Source organism: Lonchura striata, chromosome 6, assembly GCF_046129695.1.
Source record: "Lonchura striata isolate bLonStr1 chromosome 6, bLonStr1.mat, whole genome shotgun sequence".
Taxonomy (NCBI): Eukaryota; Metazoa; Chordata; class Aves; order Passeriformes; family Estrildidae; genus Lonchura; species Lonchura striata.
Genome location: NC_134608.1, coordinates 46,486,466 through 46,503,456, shown reverse-complemented (window position 1 = coordinate 46,503,456; position 16,991 = coordinate 46,486,466). Strand labels below are relative to the sequence as shown.

Sequence of the window (16,991 nt, the reverse complement as noted above, 5' to 3'; positions counted from 1 at the left end):
GGTGTGCTGCCTGGCGCTGTGCATGTGTCCTGTGTCCCCCCCGCCCCACTCCCCTGGGAGAAAAAAAAACGCCGGATAACCTGGGAAGAACAAAAAAAAACCCAAAAAGGCAGCCGAGCAGAAGGAAGTCGGAGGCAGGGCAGGAGGAGCACGCGCGGCCGGGCAGGCATCTCGTGATCGATTTCCCGGTGTTTATTCCCCTTTCCCGGGGGCTGAGTCACGGCCGGGGGTCAGCCCGGGGGGGCCGTGAGGCGGCGCCCCCGGCCCCGCCGCCGCGCCCGCCCCGTCCCGCCCTCACGTGACGCCGCCGGTGCAATTTTAGACCGTCAGCTGACGCCGGGAGCCGTGGCGAGGGCCGCTCTGCCTACAAAAACAGGCTCGGGGAGCGGCGGCGGCGGCGCGGCCTCTCAGCTCGGGACCTCCAGCCTCCGACCGCCAGCAGCGCCATCGCCGCCATGGGCCCCCGCGGCCTCCTCCTGCTGCTCGCCCTGGCCGGCTCCTGCGCCGCCCTCATCAGGTGAGGGGAGGGGGTTCCTCCGGGGCTGCCGGGCGCCCTGCGTTGGGAAGGACGTGGGGAAAAGCCCCCCTGGTGCTGCTGCAGCGGTGGCCTCCGAGCTCCTCTCGCAGCCCTCCATACGGGTGGCTCCCCCTCCATCAAAGCAAGGAGGGGAAGGTTCGGAATATCCCCCCCATCCTGCGCACGGAGGGGCCTCGCCCCAGCTTCCCCTGCACCTGGAGGCCTCTGGCAGCCCGCCGGCCTTTCCCCCTGTCCTCTGGTTTTGGGAGAAACACTGAACGCAGCGCGGCGAGGGGGATCTAGGGTAGGGTGCTGGCAGGAGCCCAAACCTCACCCACCTCCTCCTGGCGCGTTCCCTGTTTTGAGTGGAGCCCTGCTGCCCCCCTTCCCTAGGTATCCTTGCCCTGCACACCCTCTTTAACAGGTGTGCGTTTGCCGTCCTCACACAGGATCCCCCTGACCAAGTTCCCTTCCATGCGGCGGATCCTGAAAGAGGCGGGCAGTGAGATCCCAGACATGAATTCCATCACCGAGGCCATCAAGTACAAGCTGGGCTTTGCCGGGGCGGGTAAGCCCACTCCGGAGATTTTGAAGAACTACATGGATGTGAGTAACAGCCCCCCTGCAGACCATCCCCTGCACTGCAGCGGACCCCAGCACAATGTCACTTGTAGAGGTACCCATCCCAGGGGGTGGTGAGACATGCCAGCCTCCCACCAGCCAGGAAGGCAGAGGAGTTGATCCTGTAGTACAGATTCATGCACCTCCATGGCTTAGCGAGTGGGTACCAAAAGGCGCTTCCTATCATTACTAAACTAAAAATACTAATACTAGTAATTACAGCAACAGCAAACAACCCTTTGCCAACAAGCAGGAGCTTTTCAGTTTGTGACCTATTTCCTTTCCCCTTTGTCACTAATTAACAATCATAAATAGGGGCCTACTCACTTACAATCATTCTTAGCATCTTCTGGCCGTTTGAACTCTACTTCTGGCAAGGCAGAGGCATAAAAATCATGCTCTACTCCTTGAGGATGCTAGCTTACTATGGTACTGAGGATGCTAGCTTACTATGGTACTGGGGATGCAGGACCCTTCCTCTCGCTATCCTTCATCTTTTGCACTGCCCTGGGAAAAGCAACCCTTTATCTCCACTTTCTTGTCAGCAGCTTAGGGAGCAAAGAGACCTGGGTGGTGGCGGAAGGAGATAAAGGGCATGAAGTTTGCCCTTGCACTGCTGCCAGACACGTGTGGGGTTTAGTATTTCAGGGTTCCTTACGGGGCAGCGTAGGATATGAGCATTAGCTGGCAGAATAAAACTGGGCCCAGATATTTAGGCATTAGTTCAGCACATGTTCCCGCTGCTGCCCTTCCCCAGCAACTGTTGTCACCCAGCCAGCGCTGTCCTGACCTGGGAAGGGCCACCGGTGTTTCAGTTGGCAGTGTTGAAAGCCAGGGCCAGCGGTTGTGTCACGGTGCTGTCTCTTGCAGCCACAGCTCAGACCACCACTCAGGGCAGCACTGTTTTCCCTTGTCACGGAGGCACCAATCCAACCTGTGGTGGCAGATAAGGGACCACTGGATCCCTCCCTGACAGGCTGAAAATACTTTTGCTGCTGCCAAATAAATTCTTGGGACAAGCCCCACTAGCCTGCCTCATATGCTTCCTGTCCTGGGACCCTTCATGGGTCTATGTGTGTGACAAACAGAGCCCCTGTACCGGGCGTTAATTTTCAAGCCCCAGCAATAATTATAGAAGCACTGGAAGCAATGCTGCCTCCCCATTATGGCTAATTGCAATGTTGCAATGGATTGTTAATTACTTAGTGAGCAAGCCTTGCAAACTAAGCGCACAGGAGGTGAACAGCTTTGATAATCCTGTTTCCTTCCCTTCCTCCCTTCCCCCCCTCTTAATTAAGTACACGTGGGGTTTGGAAAGGCTACTGCCTGACTTCTCTTGCTAGGAGCCTTTTCTCCAGAGCCCTGACCCAGCTGCTCACCAGGCAGGACACAGCTCCCTGCCTGTTTGGGGAAAAATGAGTCCAAGTAGCACCTGCCTAGCATTCTCCATTCATCCTCTCCTCTGTGGAGAGAGGGTTACTTTGCCAGCAACTCAGCCATTCTGGTTTTTTCCAGTCCCAGCAGAAATGTAGTCTCAGAGCAAAAATGTGTCCATCAGATACCTGTGCTACAGGGACTTCTCCCAGTCTTTCACCCTGGAGGCCTAAATCCATCTCTGGTGATGCTGCTCATGCTCTTTGCTCCCACCACTCCTCCAGTCTTCCACCTCTCGAGGCTGAGCATTTGTTTATTCCCCCACATTCCTGGAGCTCACCAGCAAGCACCAAAACCTGCAGCAGCTGTACCTCCACCTGCAGTGGGCAGTGCTGCTGTTCACTGTTTCTCTGCAAGCACACGAGCAAAGCAGCTTCCCAGCCAGTTTCAGCTTTTCAATAACACAGGTGTTTTGCTTGGCTTCCTTCCATCATTTTTTCTCATCCCTGTAGTGAACTGCATGCTAGCCTGCAGATCTTCCCCCTTCTCTTCTCTGCCTCCATGCCCCAAATGTTCTCCCCCGCATGCACCCATCCCACTTGTCCTCGATTTATCCTTTTCACACCCACTGTAATGAGTTGTGAACGCTGAAGGGGAACCTCCCTTCCAGAGGGCAAAAGGCTGGGAACCCATAGGTGCCAAAACCAAGAGGAGGGCAATGTCTAGATAAGAAGCTGATCCTCTGTTCAACCCTAAGAGATTTTTTTGATTTTTAATCCCTGCTTTTAGCTAGCTGCCTCTGCTCATGGCTCCCTTCTTCTGCTTTGCAGGCCCAGTATTTTGGTGTGATCGGTATCGGAACACCCCCCCAGAATTTCACCGTGATCTTTGACACTGGCTCCTCCAACCTCTGGGTGCCATCCGTGCACTGTTCCTTGTTGGACATCGCCTGCAGTAAGTGTCACAGATGCCAGAAGCTGCCAAACAGCTTCTCCTTCCCTGCAAAATGCAGAGCCTTGCATTGCAAGAGGAGAAACTGAGGCAGCAGTGTGAAAGGACTTGCCAGAGGCTGATGGGCTTTTTAGGGTGAGAGCTGGAAATACAATCCCAGCTTCCTGCATCCATCTTTCATTAGTCCTTTCCTGAGTTTTTTCTTTTCCAAGTAAGCCCTGTACAGGGCCAAATCTTCTCCAGCAGCTTCAGCCCTACAGCAGGGGAGCAGCATCACTGTCTGTGATGTTTCTCTCCAAATTATAGACCAATGCTGCTGTTATCCCATTGCACAAGGCTGACTTTTTTTAAGTCAGCTCCTTGCCAGATCTGATACAAACTGTCCTAGTTTCTGGTTTATTGCTGCACAGAGCATGTGTGTGCATGTTTATGGAGTTATAATTAACAAGAGCCAGGTAGACACAATGGAATGAGAATGTCTTAGGGACTAAAATTGTTTTTTTTTTTATTCTGTGGCATTCTGTGCAATAACCTTCCACAGCTGAAGATGTCAAACCTGGCTATGGCAAAGTGCCATTTAAAAGCGGCTGGTTCTGCTGCTTAAGCAAAGTGGAGAAACCTGTGGAGTCAACAAATGCAATAATGAAAGGCATTCCACAGTGCTCATTGGGAATAGAGTGGAAATTTGGACTTCTTGTACACAGATCTTCTCTTTACATATGTGAAACGAGATTTAGGACACCGACAGGGTGGTGAGGTTCAGACCTGGTATGCCTAGGGGGTTTCTGATTTGTAGCAGGGAGATGGTTTCTCAAAGCAGTGCCTTGTGAGGTGCTGGGACCAAAGGACTCGTTTTATGAATATACAAGGAGCTTAAACTCCTGCCAGACTGGAATCCAAACTGGGACCCAGACAGCCTAGCTGGGAAACTCCTTGTGTAGCTCTGTCACTTTGTGTAGGACACGGCTGCTTCATCCTCAGCTGCTTTCTGCGCCACTCAGCAACCAGCTATAGGACTGTGCTGGCCAGCTCGTGACTCGGGAGGAGTCTGGGGAGAGGAATCTGCCTGCCCTTAAAGCCAGGGATATCCTACAGCTCCCAACCCAGCCAAGGGGAAAAGCAGCTTAGATTAGGGGAAAGCCCTTCTCCTCTGCAAATAAAGGATAGAGGAATATTTTAAATTCTTTCTGTACTAAAAACAATGTATGAAAAATTTTCAGCTACTCCTAGTAAAAGAAACAGATAAGTCCATGAGGTGAAAGCGTTCCTGCCCAGAGCAGACTATATTTAAAGCCGCCCTGGTTCCTATGGTGTGCTGAGGGATACATTTTGCTATGCTGACTAACACACCACACCAACCACATAACCTCTAGGCTTTTAATACCTAGTAGCCAAATCGGATTTAACAGCCTGAATTGGATCTGCCCACCTAATTCCCCAGACACTAGAAATGTTTTGTTGAGCAATCTGGGCGTGGCAAACCCTGGATTCAGGCCCACCTTCACATCATTGAGTGTCCATTTGTCTGGATAAACTGGATGGTGTGGTTAGGTATTGGGGAACCGTAGGTATAAAAGAGCACTAATGCTGTGTGCCCCCTTTTGTCCCCTTTCCCATCTGCAGTGGTGCACCACAAGTACGACTCCGCTAAATCCACCACCTATGTGAAGAACGGCACCAAGTTTGCCATCCACTATGGCACAGGGAGCCTTTCTGGGTACCTTAGCCAAGACATAGTCACGGTGAGTTATGACTGCCCCTGCCCCATGCTGCCCCAGACTGCTTTCAGTAGAGTGCTCGGAGCTGTTAGATTTCGATGGATCTCCTTTTTGGGTGTCCTACTTGTATAAAACATCCTTCAGTGCTGTGTTTCCAAGTCCTTTGAAATGACATGGTAATGATGACTGTTAAGGTAGCAATAATCATGGCAGGCTGAGAAAGGAGAGGTATTAATCTGCAGGTGAGCAGGCTGGGAGTGGGGGCTGTTCACATGGTGCCCCTGCAAACATGGTCTCTGGCCACTCCTCCAACCCTTTTCCTGATGACCTCAAAAACTTACCAGCCCAAGAACATGCCAACACCACTGCACAGACTGCTTGTGGTGCCCAGCTTGTTCTTGGCCAATATCCACACATTAGTGGATGCCCACATGGGCAGCTGCCCAAACACAGACCAGGAAAGGTCTCTTTACTGCCCCATCCTGGTCTCACATCAAGAACTGGTGCTCATGCTTATAAAGGCTGGGAGGAGGTTCCCCAGCAATATTCAGTGTGCAGCTTGAGTTAACTGGGTGGTGGTTGCTTCACAGTTTGCTTTTCAGCAAGCAAAGTCTGAGCTTTCTGTCCTGTGAAGGACAAGTGCCTTTCATGACTTCCTCCCAGGTACAGATGCTCGGGAGAGTTTGCCAGCTGCCAAACATCAGGGGTGCATGTGCTCTCAGATTACTTGCTCTCCTGGCACAGATAAGAGCATATGTTTGCTTTGCAGGCGGGGAGGAACAAGGCAAAAGTTTTGAATAAGTGCATAAATCTGGGGATTTTGAGGTTTCTGTTTCGGTTCAGATGAAAAGTATTGGCCTGCCAATTTCATCAGAATCAAAAAATATCTAGGAGAAGCTTAAAGTGTGTGACTCTTGCAGGATGCACTCTTTAGCCATCCTTACAGCATTAAGATTTCAGGCTAGCCTGAAAGCAGGGTAGCTGTTGCCTCTATGCTGCATCCAGAGATGCAGTAAGGCAAACAGCAAACTTCATTGTCCTTAGAAAGTGTGGGCTTAATGCAAGGGCTGAAATGAGTCAGAAAGAAGATTGCAGTTTTTTCCCTTTTTTTGGTTTGTAATTGTCACCCTAGTGCCTGTTTGCTGATTAGCTCTCCACTTCCCAGCAGCTTAGAGGAAGGATTTTGTGCCTCAGTTTCTTTGTGAAGTGGGGATGGCTCTTGTCAGACAGCACAGCTTGTATTGTTTGATTTCTGTCTGCACAGAAGCAAGAGAAACCTCTTGCATGGAGCTGAGCAATGTTCCACTTGTTGTAGGCAGGAGCAGGGGTGACTCTGAGGGTCAGGGACCTTCAGCTTGGACACAAGGATGCATCCTCTGATGCACAACATGTTGTAGGCAAGCTCCCAGTCAGGTATAGTCTTGAAAGAAAGACATTGAAATAACCTTCAGGGTGACCCTCTTGGCCATTCTGGTGGGTGGAAGCAGCCACAGCAACCTCTGGTAGCACTGGTATCTGACCAAAAGATGCTTGTTGGCAGGTACTCCAGAGTCCCTCAGCCCTGATGTATTTTTTGAGAGGGGGGATGAGCTCATGTCAATCTTCTCTCGTTCTGTGGAGGAGCAATGTCCTGTAGCGCCGCACTCTGCAGTGCTGCTTGCTCTCCAAAGAGCAGCAGGTTCAGCCAGCCCTCTGCTGCTCAGACGTCTCATCTCTTTATCACAGCCCAACCTTGGGATGTCCTTCAAGGACAGCAGAGGAAAGCTAGCTGACCATGGGGCAGAGTGTCTCTCCCATGACTGCAGTGCAGATACCCTGCACAGGAGATACTTTCCTTGCCGCTCCCTTGTGCCTCTATATCCCAAGCCCTGGTGCCAAGGTGTGCCTTTAGAGGCCCTCACCTCTTGGTCTGCCTTTGCCATCCAGTGCTTAACTGCTGGCTGAAGCCACTAACAAGGAGGCCAGGCGAGCTGTGGCATGCTGACACCCGTCTGCAAAGTGCTGGAGGGTGGCCACCCCATAGCCATCCACTGGTTATGATTTTTGGTTGCTCAGTGTCAGGGCAAGAGCCAGCCAAGAGACAGAGACCAAGGATCTGTGACCTGGCAGGAGCACTCTACTAAAGATGGTCTTGGGTTTCAGCCCTATTGAGGACCAAGTGCAGGCAGGGTCTGTTGAGAATCCATGACTGGGCAGAAACCTGCCTCCCCATTGGGATGTGCAAGCAGAGCAATATTCAAACAAACCTGACACTGAGTGTTACCAGTCCATTGCATTTTACTTTTTTTTAAGTAGAAGCTTCACTGACCTTTCCAAGCCGCTGAGGTGCCAAGGGGTGGTTTCTGTAAACCTGGAGTGTACAGCTGGGGCAGGCGCAGGCGAGCGGATGCGTTGCCACACACGCTGCCCCCCACATCCTGCCCTGTGGCTTTTAGCTTTCGCAAGGCTCGATCGCCCTTTCCTAGTGCAGTCCTCCAATACCATTAAAGGCAGCACTGCTGTCCCAGCCTTGCACTGTCTAACCCTGGGGGGATATTAGTAATTTACAGGGATCGTTATCTGCCATCAGGTAGGAGAGGCCAGCTTGTCAGTCCAGCCTGGCTCACTACAGGGCTGCTAGCTGCAGGCTGAGAGGCTGAAATTGTCCTAGTGTGGATGCTAAAATTGCCTGTGGTGAGCCAGAAGCTCACAAGCCTTCTGAACTGCTAGAGCCAGAAGCCAGCAGATGCATCCTGCTCCCCATCAGCAGAGTTATCCTCCTTTCTCTGATCATCTTTCTGGGGATCTGCCCTTGGAGGCGTTTCAGTTTTCCAGGGGGGAATGCCAGTCCTTCTCATGGCTGGCAAGGGAGGTGACCTTTGAATTCTCAGTACTCTGCTTGCTATTTTCGTGCTTCAGGCTCAACCTCACTTTCTTGGCTGGGTCTTCTCTGCTTTCACGGGAGGTCTCTGCAGGCTGGTGGCTCTTCCAAAGAGATTCAGCAATATCCCGGGGATGTTTCTTATGTAGGGGAGATCACACGGATTGTGATCACAGAGCAGAGGTGTGAGGAATTTGTGCTCCCAACTGAGGATTGGTGCAGCACCCAAGGAGGTAGGATACACAGATGACTTAGAAGATGTCCAGAGTAGGGAAGAGGATAAAGGGAACAGCACAAGAGCTTTTCAGACTGGGAGGAAATTATGAAGTAGGTGATAGAGAAGGAGATGTAGGAGAGACAAATGGAGATGAGTCCTCTGTGCAAAGAGGAGAGGCTGCAGAACAGCAAGGCCAGTGCGGGGATGCTGCAAAAGGCTAAAGAGATTCTCCTGCCCTTAGAAGTGTGCTGAGCTTTGCAGGGACTCAGGAGGTTCCACTGAGCTAGCATTGCCACTCTCTTCCCCTGATAAGAGTGGCACCAGGGTATCTGGTTTCTGCAGCTGCCTACAAATGGAGTGGTGGAAGCAGGCAGAAGTGTGGCAGCACACTGAAGGACGTGCTACAGCCTGTGTTTAGTGAGTTTCTGTTACCACCCAGGTCCTCTGAGTCAGTTTTCTTTATCATATTCTTTTCCTTTCCTTCCCCATCTCCCCACAGCTTGGTGACTTGAAAATCCTGGATCAGATCTTTGGGGAGGCCACGAAGCAGCCAGGCATAACATTCATCGCTGCCAAGTTTGATGGCATCCTGGGCCTGGCATTCCCAAAGATCTCTGTGGAGGGCGCCGAGCCTTTCTTCGATAACGTCATGAAACAGAAGCTGGTCGACAAAAATATGTTCTCTTTCTACCTAAACAGGTAGTGTTGGGTTTGGTGGCACACTTCTGGTTTGCAAGGGCAAACCCAGTGGGATTTTCTGTTTTCCAGTAACACCTCTTGTCATCTGCTGTTTTACACTCTGGACAGCACTTCCCAGTTGGGGAAGTCGCAGCAAGTTCTGCTTGCAGGAGCAGTCAGGCCAAAATCTCTTATGTTTGCTGCTCTGAAGGAAGGAGAAGGGAAGTAGAAATGCAGTTCTCTTACCGATAAAAAGCTGGGTGGATCTGTGACCACATTTCTTAACTGATGAATAGACAGAGGATGTTTCCAGAGGAAAGAGAAATAAAAATAAACAGGCCTGTGATCATGAGATTGATGTTAGTGCAGTCCTCTTTAGAGAGGTAAACAGCCCTAATCTGCTGCCAAAATCCATAAGCTATGTGGTCACCACCATTTCACCTCCCTGGCAAAGGTGCCTCCCATCAGTCATCACTAATGAGGGGGCCAATGCTCTCTCACCACCCTGGGAAATCCTCCTCTGCAGCTGCCAGCAACTTCCCACCCACTCCTGCTCCCTGCAGGACACCCCATCACTTTTCTGGTGCCACAACAGCAAGTCTGAGCTACTTCAGCCCAAAAAGTAGCACGCCAAGAACAGGTAGGGCAGAGAGGGCTGCTGCTGGCCATTCAAGCACCAGCCCTCCCCCATCACCATATTTCTTCCCATCTGCTCAGGTAACCTTGAGGATTCACTCCAAGGCTGCTGGTTGTCAGAGTTGAGTGCAGCTAACCTAACCCTGCATCAGCTGCGTCCAGCCCTGCACAGGCACTTTCTACAAGCTGCTTTAGGAAGTCCCTGTGTCAGTGTTTAGTTCCCCTTTGCCATCCCCCTTCCCTGCCATGAGTTTCTTCAGGTTTCTATGGGAAAGTACCAGGTGAAAAGCTGCAGGATGCTTTGGCTGGGCCAAAATATTCCCATTTCTCCATCCCAGCCTATCTCACGGTCTCTGTCCTTACATTGACATAACATAGCATGACATAATATCTGTCTCTAATACTGTTAATGCTGTGCTTCACCTCCAAGCACCGCAGCAGGTATTTTAGGAGGCACTTGAAGCAGGTTGTTCTCACCCTGCCCTTGATGTTCACAGGTTTGGGTACTGTTTTTCAGAGATCCCTCTGGTGTACCTGGCGGTGAGATGGTCCTGGGAGGGACCGACCCCAAGTATTACACGGGCGAGTTCAGCTGGTTTAATGTGACACGCAAGGCCTACTGGCAGATCCACATGGACTCGTAAGTTCCCTATCCACCTGACTACATGCATGGGGTCACATATGCGTACAGCACATGCTTGAGGCTTCAGTGAGATCCTCCTTGAAAAAAAATCATCCCTGCATCATATCCACACTAAAAAAAGCAGATTAAATCTCACCCTAGGGCTGGGTTGTTTGTCACTCGAAGGAGGCAAAAGGCAGAAGCCATAAGGAAATATTCGGCAAAATCCTTTCCTCTTGTTTGTGGCTTGACCCTTGGCCTTTGAAAGGATGCCTGCTGCATCCTTGTGGAGCTGAGAAAAATGCCAGTGTGTCCTCCTTGCAGGCGGGACGAGCCCCATAGATGAAACCCCAGTTTTGCTCAGTTCTCAGCAAGGCCTGAGCCACATGGCTGTCCTGCACACAGCTCCGGAGGAGCAGGATGAGGCTCAGGAAGCCAGCCCTTGACTGAAGGGCACGGCGCAGCAATCAGCACGCATTGTTGGAGGCAGAGGGGAGGAGAGCAGGCTGAGCTGACGGCCGCCAGCCCCACGGTCTATTCTGAGCTCTCCCACGTGATGGGAACTTAAAAGTGGCCTGTGATCAGAGTGTGTCCTTTTCCTGGGAATTGCATCCCTCCCCAGCGCAGCGTTTCAGTTCTCATTTTCCCCCAGAGCTGCAGCGTTGGCAAAGTATGGCAGACCCTTGGCTAGAAGGCATTGTCTTTCTGCACTGCTGTGAAATGCAATGCGGGCGAGGAAGCCAAGCAGCTCCTGGCTTGCCTTTTCTCTACACAGGAACCCTTCCCTTGCCCATGGCTGCCACACCACCCCTTTAACCCTTTTTTTTCTGCAGTAGCACAGGCCATAAAAGTCCATAATTCACTGTCCTTAGCTCTCTCCCACATCCATTAGCTGCAGCACTAGCTCTGGAGTGCAGATAGCAGGCAGGGTACGCAGGCAGCATCCAGGCTCTCTGCAGAAATGCAGTTACACTTCAAGGCACCTGCTCAGTCACGAGCAGACCACAGAGAGCCAGGGGGTCTGTGCATTGAGTTGGTGCTGCATCAGTGTTTCTGAACATCTGTGCTTCCTGGGTGTCTGTTACTGCCCTCCCTTGCGTGCCTGCGTGCTGCTTCCTGCAGCCTTCTCTGGGAGGCCTTAAGGGTTGTCTAATGTCTGGGTATCTCTCCCCAGGGTGGATGTTGGCAACGGGCCAACCGTGTGTGAGGGGGGCTGTGAGGCCATTGTGGACACGGGAACGTCACTCATCACTGGCCCCTCCAAAGAAGTGAAGAAGATACAGGAGGCCATTGGTGCAAAACCACTCATAAAAGGCGAGGTGAGGCCAGGTTGTAAACATGAGGATCTATGGCCATCACAGCACCTATGCTTACACGATACTTTGTACCTAGATGCTTGTTGAGACCCTAGTCTTCTGCTCTCTCTCATTTTTGGCCCCAGCCTGTGCTCCTGGAAAAGCCACTAGCATAGCAGGGACCCCTTCATCTTTTCACCCTGGGCAGCATTCACTACCCTACTCATGCTCACAGTAGAAAACCCAGGTCCCATGAACTTTGGGAAGCTTTGAGTCACCTATGCCACCCATCTCTGGAAGGTGGAAGAGAAGGGATCTGAGTTGCAGCTGAGACAAAGGATCACATGAGTCCAGAGACACTTTAATAAAAATATATTTCATGCAAATAGCAACCCTTTGCATGAAAGTTTTTAACCATCAAAGCTAATCTGACAAGACGCTCTTCGCTCCCTAAAATTGTGGAAGAATATGGATTATAATTTTTTTTCTACCCTGTAGAAAAAGATTGCCTGCACTGAAAGCCCTCCCAAATCAGAGCCATGAGCATTTGCTGGGCTTTTCTGCAGTGTCAGAAACCCCATGCTGCAGCAACAATTGGCCTAGACCTGCCATCATCCCCAAGACTTGCTGTTGTTAATGAAACTGGCTTTGTCTATTTACTTAGCCACAGCTGCCTCTCCTCTGGTAACAGCCCTCAGTTATGCCACATCAGCTGTGGCACTCTAGGACTCAGCAGAGCCAAAAGCTGAATCCAACATCCTTTGACTCTGTGCCTATCCATAAAGCTCTCTTGCCCCTCAGCTTGGAGCCCTAGGCAGGGAGCAGCCTACTTAACCCCAGCTCCAGCTTCTGCACTTTGTGCTGAGCTGGTTTTAGGGAAAACCACAGCAAAGATGTAACTGTGTTCAAGGAAGACTGTGGGAGAGTGTGGGAGGTCCAATCTAAAGCCTTTACTGTTGCAATTTCAGTACATGATCCCCTGTGAAAAAGTGCCAACACTGCCTGTCGTCTCTATGAGAATAGGAGGGAAGACCTTCGGCCTCACAGGGGACCAGTATGTCCTCAAGGTACGTACGTCCAGGCAGATTTTTCTTGCCTTATGCTTCTTCCCCAAGGCCTGGCTTTTGCTTCCATTGCATCAGAATACAAGGGCAGTCAAAGCAATGCTGGAGCTGGTGCTCAGGAGAAAATCTGAAAGGTTGGGGTGTCAGGGTGGTGGCACTGCCAGTGGATCCAGGTAACCTCATCAAAGTCTCACAGGAATAAGACCCCCTGCGTAATGCTTGTGAGGGATAGCAGGATGGTTAAGGAAGGGAAGGCAAGCTGTTGCATCACTTTCAACAAACATTTCAACTCTTTTCTGCTGCATTCTGGTGCCATGAGGCCAGCATTACAGCAGAGGCCACCAGCCTGTCATTTAAGCCATCAGAATCAACTGGCAGGGACCATGTTGTGCAGACCTTCACCAATTCAGAGCCCTAATTCAGAGCTGTATGGTCTGGGAGGTTTATGGCCATGTGCAGCTTCGCTTGATGCTTTAGTGCTTAAGGGAGGGGGAGCTCGGTTGGGAGAAGAAGCGGTGGGTGCAGTCTTTTGGATTTCAGTCTGGGAGAGGCTGAAGCAAAGGCATCCTTGCAGGTGTTCTTGCCAAGCCTGCAAGGTTGAGGAAAGGGAATGGCCTGCTTAAATTGAAGCTTTCACTCTTCTTTCTAGATGACTGCACAAGGAGAGACTATCTGCATGAGTGGCTTTTCAGGCCTGGACATCCCACCCCCCGGGGGCCCACTCTGGATCCTGGGAGATGTCTTTATTGGACCCTACTACTCCGCCTTTGACCGTGATAACAACCGTGTTGGCTTTGCCCGAAGTGCCTAAACACCTGACCCCCACTGCCTCTGCCACACACACACTTGAACACACACACAAGGGAGCTGTAGAGAAAGGTTGCCAGTATTAGAAATCCAGCAAGTGGAAAGGAGAAAAAAAAAAGGAAAAAGAAATTGAACTAGATTTAAAATTACTTGGAAAATAGTCATTAGTGCCCTGCTAGCTACTTTTTCCACTGAGTAAGTGGTGCTGGGAGGTCTCTAGCTGACAACTCCAGCTGGAGTAGTCCCTTGCTTTACTGCTAGGTCTTCCAGTAGTTCTTTTTGAGAATGATTCTCAGAGGTGAGCAAGGCCCTCTCACATCTCCCAGCACTAGTGTCCTTCTGGGGGGGAGGGGGAGCAGGTGGCTGAAGCCAGCCCCTGGCATATCTGTTTGTGCAGAGAGGCTCTGCTACTGCTCTTGGGTTTGGTCTTTTCTGCTGGGGGAGAGGGACAAGGGAAGGCTGTCCTGCACATTAGTTCTTATTGCTTTTTCACTCATGAAGTGGGGGAGTGGATGGCCTGGGAGAATCTCTTTATGACCCCTTCTTGGCAGGTTGAGGCAGTAACCAGTAGGTCATTTCTCGATTAATTTGTGCTGGTTTGGTCCTAGGAGAGCATGTCCTGGTCTGCATCAATGGGAAAACATGGTAATGTGCCCCAGGGATGAGTTTCAGAGCCTAAGGGCTGTGGTGGTGTGTTTTGTTTAGTGATGGCATTAGTGAGAGAGCTGGAAGGCATGGTGTCCACATCCCTGACATAATGGGACATGGGTTTGTAGGGGCACTCTAGGCAGTGGGACTTTCCAGTCAGTATGAATATTAAGGGGGTCAAGATAGGTTATAATAGAGGTTACTTGAATTCAGGGCAATACTTGCCTAGCCTTCTGCTGAGCAAAGTCATGTGGCACAAGTTCTCTTGAGTTTAGTGATCTTCTCCCAGGTTCCCCAAACAGCAAATCTTCCCAGCTTCAACCACAGCCAGTGAGTTGAGAATAATGTTTCCTGAAGCAACTAAGTGGTCTACAAGCTGAAATCCTACTGGTAAAATCTGTGTTAGTCAGTCACATAAGAGCTTTTGGAAACATGATTCACAGCATTTTGAACTGCCCAAAACTCAAAAGACAGTTGGCAGAGCCAGCAAACCTCCTGGGCAGGAGGATACCCTGGCAGCTGCTGGACTTACATTCACTTTCCTTGCTGCCCTGTCCCAAAATCCAGCTGCCTTTAACACCCTCTGTACCTGCTTTCCACTTCACTAACACTGGTGAGGTCTGTTCATGTCCAGCTGTGTTGCAGAGAGCGTGAGGCACAATCCTGCTTGGGATTTAGCTGATTTAGCTGTGCACACAGATCCTCCCAGAGAGCTGGGATCTGCACATGTGATGCCACTTGCTGGGCTGGCACTGGTAGGCAAACACTGGTGGAGTTGGGAGGATGATAAAATTAAGTTTTAAGCAGTACTGGAAAGCAGAAGAGAGCCTGCCAAGAATCCCAGCCCCTGTGCTGGGAGTGAAAAGACTCTCTTCATTTTCCCAGTGTGCTGGATCAGGTCCTGAAGTTAAGGGAGTGGCAGCAGATAAGGAACAAATCTTGGAGTGGCAAAAAGATAAGATCAGTGGCGGCCATGACCTCAAACCAGGCTAAACAGATGGCAAAATCTTGGCTACCCAAAATTCACTAATAATCCTGCTAGCAGTAGCAGTGGGGCCAAGAAATTTTTTGAGAAAGGTCTTTGGGCAGTGAGAGAATAGATGGTTTTTTCCAATGGAATAAGTTTGGCATTATAACCATGCTTCACCTTGGAGGGGTCTGGCGTGGACAGTGGGGACAGGCATAGGCACATGTGGGACACATGCATTGTCCCCTACAACCCCAGATGTGACAAATGCTGCTCCCCAAAGCTTGCTTCTGCCTCCTCATAATCATCTCTGGAGCTCTGCATCTGGACACCAAAGGACATCTCTTTTAGACTGGCCAGAGAACAGTAGCATGTTACCAAAAAAAAAAAAATCTTCAGTAGCTGCTCCAAAATTAGCAAATATTCAGCACCTCTCCAGGGATCTTCAGTTTCACACCAGTTAAGTGCCCCAAGCTCCTCCAAGTTCTGCTACATCGTTTCCCAGCAGCAGGATTTCTTCAGCATGGGAAGACAGAGTTGGCCTCTTGGGTACCTGCTGAATAGACCTGATGTGGGGTGGAAGCTTGACATGGACCTGGCAGTGGCTTTTGAACATCTTCAGCATGAGATTGAAGTGGGATGTGCAGCACAGCCCCAGATGGAGCCCTTGGGCCATGGCTGAGCTGGGCATGTGCTGCCTGCGTGGTCCCAGCACAGTGACTCCAGGTGGGCCAGTGTCTGTCAGCAGGCAGGAGGCAGCTGCCTGGGAAAGCATAGCCCAGAATGATGGCCTGGGTGACACACTGTAGGATAGGCTGGAGGACCAGTTCACTGCAGTCTTCCCTGAATGGGTCTCCTCCCTTGTTCTGTTATTTGCATTTTTAAACCATCTCTAATCGTGTGACTGGTTTTTTAAAATTATTTTGCTGTCAGAATTAATTGTCTCTTCATAGAAAATTGAAAAGAAAATACAGTATTTTCCCCTTTAACTCTGAGAGTGGTCTTTCCTTTTGCAGTTTGAGATGCCAAACTTTGTGGGTGTGCAGAGACTGTGTCTCCCTGACCTATTATCCCTGGACATCTGGTCACCTCTTGTGTGAACTCCTTTGTGTTTCAGAAGGGCTCCTCCCTTTCTCTCTGATAAGGAAACATGCTCGGACCCTGTTGGATTTGTCTTTTTCAATGGATTAAAACACAGCTCAGCCTTTGCAAGGTGACATGACAATGCCAGCTGCCTGACCCAGCACCACTGGGGCAGCAGGCACTCCCAGCGTCCCTGCTAGTCTACAGCCTTCACCTGGGGCCACACCTTCCCAGCTGAGTACAGCCAAGGGTAGTCCATTAACAGGGAACTCAAGTTGTTCCCTGATCGTCTGGACCAGTTAGAACAAGTTCCTGTTTAGGATTAGAACAAGTTCCTACTTAGGATTTGGAATGGTCCTGTAGCAGCCAAAGTGGAACTTCAGTATCTAAGTTTGGCCTAAACTCAGCTAAGGCGTGAAGTCTGGGGAAGTCCTGTAGTCCAGTGATGAACATGGTGTAGGGCTTTTTCAACAATGTAGGAAAAATCCATCCCTCTTGCCTAGCTGTGTCATTTTTAGTCCTAGCACTGCTGTATAGAGCTGGAGACTGAAGCGGAATGAAGGCCCCATGTGCCAGGTGGAAGATAAGAGCTAATCCCTACTTTGAAAAAAGCATCATCTACATAAGCAAGATGGATGCAGCCAAGTCCCATCCCATCTTCTGAGTGCAGATCTAAGCACACAGCTTAGCTCATTTCCCTACTGGCATGTCCTGAGCCTCTGTTCCCCCAGGATGCCTAAATTCCCCAATCAGCTGTTCTCCTATGTTAAAGAGATGGATTTAACCCAAAAGGGCTGGCTGGATCCTGAAAACCAATCATGCAGCCCACTGTTCCTCAATAGCCCAAGGGGAGAACAAATCATCTGCTGCCAAATATTTATTGACAAGACTATGAAGGCCCTATTTCTGCTGGGGGGATTATGCCTAAGTCTT

General features: G+C 50.6%; 1 protein-coding gene across 1 annotated transcript; it reads left to right on the top strand.

Annotated features, from left to right (window-relative positions):
• The first annotated feature begins 308 nt into the window (after positions 1-308).
• On the top strand, positions 309-15,970 carry CTSD (cathepsin D). Its single transcript, XM_021526721.2, has 9 exons — positions 309-517; positions 967-1,123; positions 3,343-3,466; positions 5,087-5,205; positions 8,758-8,957; positions 10,090-10,212; positions 11,369-11,513; positions 12,458-12,556; positions 13,203-15,970. The coding sequence occupies exons 1-9, from the start codon at positions 456-458 to the stop codon at positions 13,362-13,364; spliced, it is 1,191 nt and encodes a 396-aa protein (XP_021382396.1). The 5' UTR covers positions 309-455; the 3' UTR covers positions 13,365-15,970.
• Positions 15,971-16,991: the final 1,021 nt, after the last annotated feature.